Source organism: Nansenia antarctica (genome assembly GCF_963989245.1).
Source record: "Nansenia antarctica genome assembly, contig: SCAFFOLD_1086, whole genome shotgun sequence".
NCBI classification, from domain to species: domain Eukaryota; kingdom Metazoa; phylum Chordata; class Actinopteri; order Argentiniformes; family Microstomatidae; genus Nansenia; species Nansenia antarctica.
The window spans coordinates 1-7,500 of NW_027662549.1; the positions used below are offsets into that span (position 1 = coordinate 1).

The following is a 7,500-nucleotide window of genomic DNA, read 5'->3' on the forward strand; positions in this document are numbered from 1 at the left end:
GGAGAGGAGAGGAGGGGAGAGGAGAGGAGAGGAGAGGAGAGGAGAGGAGAGGAGAGGAGAGGAGAGCAGAGGAGAGGAGAGGAGAGGAGAGGAGAGGAGAGGAGGAGAGGAGAGGAGAGGAGAGGAGAGGAGAGGAGAGGAGAGGAGGAGAGGAGAGGAGAGGAGAGGAGAGGAGGGGAGAGGAGAGGAGAGGAGAGGAGAGGAGAGGAGAGGAGAGGAGAGGAGAGGAGAGGAGAGGAGAGGAGAGGAGAGGAGAGGAGAGGAGAGGAGAGGAGAGGAGAGGAGAGGAGAGGAGAGGAGGGGAGGGGAGGGGAGAGGAGAGGAGAGGAGAGGAGAGGAGAGGAGAGGAGAGGAGAGGAGAGGAGGGGAGGAGAGGAGAGGAGAGGAGAGAGAGGAGAGAGACAGAGAGAGAGGCTGAATTAAAGAGAGGAAAAAGTGGGTCAGCGCACCAATCACAGACGATCTGCTCACGTCAGTCCTCCAATCAGCACTGTGTGTTGCGTCCCAACTCTCTACTCCGCGTCACCCTGAAGCGAGCACCTCCCCAGCTTAACAAGGCATGCTGTTGTCATGGCGTTGTCATGCTGTTGTCATGGCGTTGTCATGGCGTTGTCATGCTGTTGTCATGGCGCTGACTTGGTGACTGTTCATCTCTCCTCAGGGTCTCCTGGAACCAGGACTATTACTGCACCAACATGGATCCTGACTCCAAGGTACAGAATTATACATAATAATAAAATAATAATAACAATAACAATAATAATAATGACAACAATAACAATAATAATAATGACAACAATAACAATAATAATAACAATAATAACAATAATAATATTAATATAATAATAATAATAATATAATAATAATAATAATATAATAATAATAATAATAATATAATAATATAATAATATAATATTAATAATACCAATAATATTATTAATATAATATTAATATTAATATAATATTAATATATTAATATTAATATTAATATTAATATTAATATTAATATTAATATTAATATTAATATAATAATAATATTAATAATAATAATATAATAATAATATTAATATAATAATAATACTCTACTGTCCGGGTGTCTCAGGGGGGGTCCAGTTACACTGGGCTGGCTTTCTCCTCCAGCTGTAACTGGACCCCCCTATTGTGCTACAGTAGCCATGGCTGATCTCCTCCCCCCCTGCAGTGTTTTGCGGTGCGCTCCCTGGGCTGGGTGGAGGTGCCGGAGGAGGACCTGACCCCGGGGAAGAGCAGCCTGGCCGTCAACAACTGCATCCAGCAGCTCTCCCACAGCAAGGGGGAGGCGGGGGAGGAGGGGGAGGCGCTGGGGGCCTGGGGAGAGGTGAGACAGGGTGGGGGAGGCGGGGGAGGCGGGGGAGGCGCTGGGGGCCTGGGGAGAGGTGAGACAGGGTGGGGGAGGTGGGGGAGGAGGGGGAGGAGGGGGAGGCGGGGGAGGCCTGGGGAGAGGTGAGACAGGGTGGGGGAGGAGGGGGAGGAGGGGGAGGCGCTGGGGGCCTGGGGAGAGGTGAGACAGGGTGGGGGAGGCGGGGGAGGAGGGGGAGGCGCTGGGGGCCTGGGGAGAGGTGAGACAGGGTGGGGGGGAGGCGGGGGAGGAGGGGGGAGGCGCTGGGGGCCTGGGGAGAGGTGAGACAGGGTGGGGGAGGCGGGGGAGGCGCTGGGGGCCTGGGGAGAGGTGAGACAGGGTGGGGGGGGGGGGGGAGGAGGGGGAGGCGCTGGGGGCCTGGGGAGAGGTGAGACAGGGTGGGGGGGGCGGGGGAGGAGGGGGAGGCGCTGGGGGCCTGGGGAGAGGTGAGACAGGGTGGGGGGGGCGGGGGAGGAGGGGGAGGCGCTGGGGGCCTGGGGAGAGGTGAGACAGGGTGGGGGGGGCGGGGGAGGAGGGGGAGGCGCTGGGGGCCTGGGGAGAGGTGAGACAGGGTGGGGGGGGGCGGGGGAGGAGGGGGAGGCGCTGGGGGCCTGGGGAGAGGTGAGACAGGGTGGGGGGGGCGGGGGAGGAGGGGGAGGCGCTGGGGGCCTGGGGAGAGGTGAGACAGGGTGGGGGAGGAGGGGGAGGCGCTGGGGGCCTGGGGAGAGGTGAGACAGGGTGGGGGAGGGGGGGAGAGGTGAGACAGGGTGGGGGGGGTAGAAGTGTCAGAGTGGGGGGGGGCGTCAGAGTGTCTCCAGGGCCAGACAGACAGGTAACTGTCTCTCTCTCCAGGGCCAGACAGACAGACAGACAGGCAGACAGACAGGTAACTGTCTCTCTCTCCAGGGCCAGACAGACAGACAGACAGGCAGACAGACAGGTAACTGTCTCTCTCCAGGGCCAGACAGACAGACAGACAGACAGGTAACTGTCTCTCTCTCCAGGGCCAGACAGACAGACAGACAGGCAGACAGACAGGTAACTGTCTCTCTCTCCAGGGCCAGACAGACAGACAGACAGGCAGACAGACAGGTAACTGTCTCTCTCCAGGGCCAGACAGACAGACAGACAGACAGGTAACTGTCTCTCTCTCCAGGGCCAGACAGACAGACAGGTAACTGTCTCTCTCTCCAGGGCCAGACAGACAGACAGACAGACAGACAGGTAACTGTCTCTCTCTCCAGGGCCAGACAGACAGACAGACAGGTTACTGTCTCTCTCTCCAGGGCCAGACAGACAGACAGGTAACTGTCTCTGTTTCCAGGGCCAGACAGACAGACAGACAGACAGACAGGTAACTGTCTCTCTCTCCAGGGCCAGACAGACAGACAGACAGACAGGTAACTGTCTCTCTCTCCAGGGCCAGACAGACAGACAGACAGGTAACTGTCTCTCTCTCCAGGGCCAGGACATGACGCTGGTTCTGAAGAAGGACACCCTCAGCCTGATGGACCCGGTAGACCACACCCTCCTCCACTCTCAGCCAATCATGAGCATCCGTGTGTGGGGCGTCGGCTGCAACAACGGCAGGTATGACCCGCCCACTAACCTAATGACCCGCCCACTAACCTGATGACCCGCCCACTAGCCTGATGACCCGCCCACTAACCTGATGACCCGCCCACTAACCTGGGGACCCGCCCACTAGCCTGATGACCCGCCCACTAACCTGATGACCCGCCCACTAGCCTGATGACCCGCCCATTAGCCTGATGACCCGCCCACTAACCTGATGACCCGCCCACTAACCTGATGACCCGCCCACTAACCTGATGACCCGCCCACTAACCTGGGGACCCGCCCACTAGCCTGATGACCCGCCCACTAGCCTGGGCTGGAAGTATAGGAATATAAGAGCCGCCTCGGGGGTCACATGACCATAGTCTTTACAATGGGAAGCTGCTACTTACACACAACGACCACTAGTTGGCCGTATTGTAAATTAGCCTGCCTCCTCCTACACAGAAAAACTGCAATATAGCTTCAAACTAGCTTATCCTGATGTGATTTAGAAAATGTAAGGATGAAGGTTAAAGGTTAGATGAAGTTTGGATCCCTGTCCTCTGTCCTCTGTCCCCTGTCCCCTGTCCCCTCTCCCCCTCTCCCCTCTCCCCTCTCCCCTCTCCCCTGCCCCCTCTCCCCTCTCCCCTCTCCCCCCTCCCCTGTCCTCTGTCCCCTCTCCCCTCTCCCCTCTCCCCTGCCCCCTCTCCCCTCTCCCCTCTCCCCTGCCCCCTCTCCCCTGTCCCCTGTCCTGTCCATCATGCATGGTTAGGTTGAGTTAAGCAGAGGACATACATGATCACATCTACACAGTGTTGTGCACGACAGGGGAGGCCGGTGGAGGTAGAAATCGGAGGACGGACTCATCGCGACACATGGAACAGAATGAGGAACGTATCAAACATGTTGATGATGCGTGTGATGCGTGTGATGCGTGTGATGCGTGTGATGCATGGAACGGAATGAAGGTGTGTGTGTTTGCTACCGTTCCTCATGTTCGATGCAACCAGACCGTCCTCCGACTTCTACCTCCGCCGGCCTCCCCTGGGGCGCGGTGCTGAGCCTCCGGTGTGGCCTCGCTAACGACGACCTCTCTTTCCTCCTTAAAACTGCCTCATGAAAAACACAGAAACAGGTAATCCCTCCCTCCCTCCCTCCCTCTCTCCTTCTCTCCTTCTCTCCTCCTTTACTCCATCGGTTCCTCCTCCATTGCCGTGCCGACCCGGCCTCAGCCTCGAGGCCCCCGACGCTCCGCCGGCCTCTCGTTGGTTCTCAGCCATGGGGGGAGGAGGCCGCCGGAGGTAGAAATAATCGGAGGCTGGGCTCATTCGTAACGCATGGAACGGCATGAGGGATGAAGCCACCAAACGCAAACGTGTCCTCATCACAACGACCCCAGCCTCTGATTCCTACCTCCGCCAGCCTCCCTTGTCCTCATCACAACGACCCCAGCCTCTGATTCCTACCTCCGCCAGCCTCCCTTGTCCTCATCACAACGACCCCAGCCTCTGATTCCTACCTCCGCCAGCCTCCCTTGTTCTCAGCAGTCTGTGTGCTGGCCTATGCTGTGCTGTTTTATCAGGGTTGGTTTCTCTGCCTCAAATGAACACTGAGGTGGTTTCTCTGGTCCAGATGAACACTGACGTTGGAGTCCTGTTGGACTGAGAGGACTCTCCGTTGATGGTGTTGTAAATCCAGGAGTTAATCCCTAATCTGGGTCGGAGAAACCAACCTTCTGGGCAAGTTTCCTGGACACAGATGATTAAAACTACTAAATGGAAAATCTCCACAGAAGATGGTCTTTTACTCCAGGGCCCAGTTGGTCAAAACTTTTCATCTGGATCAGAACGACCCTGATCCTGTTTGTGCTGTCCAGGGTCAGACGGAGCTGGCTGATTTCCCCTGTATGACTCAAAATCAGCCACATAGATCTGATCCTGGATAGCACAAGAATCTGGATCGTTATGATAGTTTAGTTTTTTAACATAAGTTTTGAACGACTGGGCCCAGAAGACGGTGGGCGGAGTCTGTGTCTGGGAGGCCGGCATGTGCTGTTAGACTAGCGCATGAATGGATGCATGCTTATATAGACTGACTTATATAGACTGACTAAAATAGATGACTTATATAGACTGCCTTATATAGATGACTTATATAGACTGACTTATATAGACTGCCTTATATAGATGACTTATATAGACTGACTTATATAGACTGACTTATATAGATGACTTATATAGACTGACTTATATAGACTGACTTATATAGATGACTTATATAGACTGACTTATATAGATGACTTATATAGACTGACTTATATAGACTGACTTATATAGACTGACTTATATAGACTGACTTATATAGACTGACTTATATAGATGACTTATATAGACTGACTTATATAGATGACTTATATAGACTGACTTATATAGATGACTTATATAGACTGACTTATATAGACTGCCTTATATAGATGACTTATATAGACTGACTTATATATAGACTGACTTATATAGATGACTTATATAGACTGACTTATATAGATGACTTATATAGATGACTTATATAGACTGACTTATATAGATTGACTTATATAGATGACTTATATAGACTGACTTATATAGACTGACTTATATAGATGACTTATATAGACTGACTTATATAGACTGACTTATATAGATGACTTATATAGACTGACTTATATAGACTGACTTATATAGACTGACTTATATAGATGACTTATATAGATGACTTCTATTGACTGACTTATATAGATGACTTATATAGACTGACTTATATAGACTGACTTATATAGATGACTTATATAGACTGACTTATATAGAGAGAGAGACTTATATAGACTGACTTATATAGACTGACTTATATAGACTGACTTATATAGATGACTTATATAGACTGACTTATATAGACTGACTTATAATAGGACTGACTTATATTGAATGACTTATATAGATGACTTATATAGACTGACTTATATAGACTGGCTTATATAGACTGACTTATATAGACTGACTTATATAGGACTGACTTAGTCACTTCACACACCAATGGCGGCAAGCTACCATGCAAGGCGCCGGGCCCGCTCATTGGGAGTAATTTGGGGTTCAGTGTCTTGCCCAAGGACACTTCGACATGTGGCCAGCCGGGGTTTGAACCGCCAATCTGCCGACCTTGCGATCAGTAGACGCCGGCTCTACCTCCTGAGACAGCCGTCCATGAATGATTGGATGAATGGATGAATGGATGAAGGGATGAATGGATGAATGTGGATGAATGGATGAATGGATGAATGGATGAATGGATGAATGGATGAATGCCTCTCTGCTGTTCTCTCTGTATGTGCCATGAGCCTCCTCTCTTCCTCTCTTCCTCTCTTCCTCTCTTCCTCTCTTCCTCTCTGCCTCTCTTCCTCTCTTCCTCTCTGCCTCTCTTCCTCTCTTCCTCTCTCCGCTGAGCTCTGGGGCTCAAGGGATCCCTCTCCTTGGTGAATGGAGTGTGTGTGTGTGTGTGTGTGTGTGTGTGTGTGTGTGTGTGTGTGTCTGTGATTGGTGGTAGGTAAGGCTGCAGGGAGGAGCTGTGATTGGTGGCCTTGGTGAGGGATTCCATAGGGAAGTTATAGATGATGTCATAGAGGACGTGGAGGACACATTAATGACATCATCCATCTCCCAGGCTCCTTTGCAGCAACACACCGGACCTCCCCTGGGTCACGGCCAAATTATCTCTGTGTGTGTGTGTGTGTGTGTGTGTGCCAGAGTCAGAGCTGCAAGGTCACTGCTGCTATTGGAATAAATCCTTCCCTTCTGGCCTGTTTTCAACCAATCAGAAGCCTGGATTTACCTGTCACATTTATGGTCACATGACCACAGCATCCATTCTACGGTGTATAGAATACTGCACTGTACAGAGAGTAGGGGAGGGGGGGGAAGAGAGAGGGGGAGGGAAGGGAAGAGAGAGGGGGGGAGGGAACGGGAGAGAGAGAGAGGGAGGGAAGGGGAGAGAGAGAGAGGGGGGGAGGGAAGGGGAGAGAGAGGGGGAGGGAAGGGGAGAGAGAGAGAGGGGGAGGGAAGGGGAGAGAGAGAGAGGGGGAGGGAAGGGGAGAGAGAGAGGGGGGAGGGAAGAGGAGAGAGAGAGAGAGAGACCCTGTTGGCTGTGGAGGAGGGCTGACTTATATAGACTGACTTATATAGATGACTTATATAGACTGACTTATATAGATGACTTATATAGACTGACTTATATAGACTGACTTATATAGATGACTTATATAGACTGACTTATATAGATGACTTATATAGATGACTTATATAGACTGACTTATATAGATTACTTATATAGACTGACTTATATAGATGACTTATATAGATGACTTATATAGACTGACTTATATAGACTGACTTATATAGATGACTTATATAGATGACTTATATAGACTGACTTATATAGATGACTTATATAGACTGACCTATATAGACTGACTTATATAGATGACTTATATAGACTGACTTACGTATATAGACTGACTTATATAGATGACTTAT

The 7,500-nt window shown here is 50.7% G+C and overlaps 1 protein-coding gene across 1 annotated transcript in view; it reads left to right on the forward strand.

The window, feature by feature from the left end:
* Positions 1-661: 661 nt before the first annotated feature.
* Positions 662-7,500, forward strand: part of apbb3 (amyloid beta (A4) precursor protein-binding, family B, member 3) — a gene marked incomplete at both ends in the record, with an annotated part of 10,013 nt that continues 3,174 nt past the window's right edge. The window contains 3 exons of the mRNA XM_080551208.1: positions 662-713; positions 1,202-1,357; positions 2,841-2,968. Coding sequence (XP_080407334.1) covers positions 662-713; positions 1,202-1,357; positions 2,841-2,968 — 336 coding nt within the window. The remainder of the gene's footprint in view (positions 714-1,201; positions 1,358-2,840; positions 2,969-7,500) is intronic.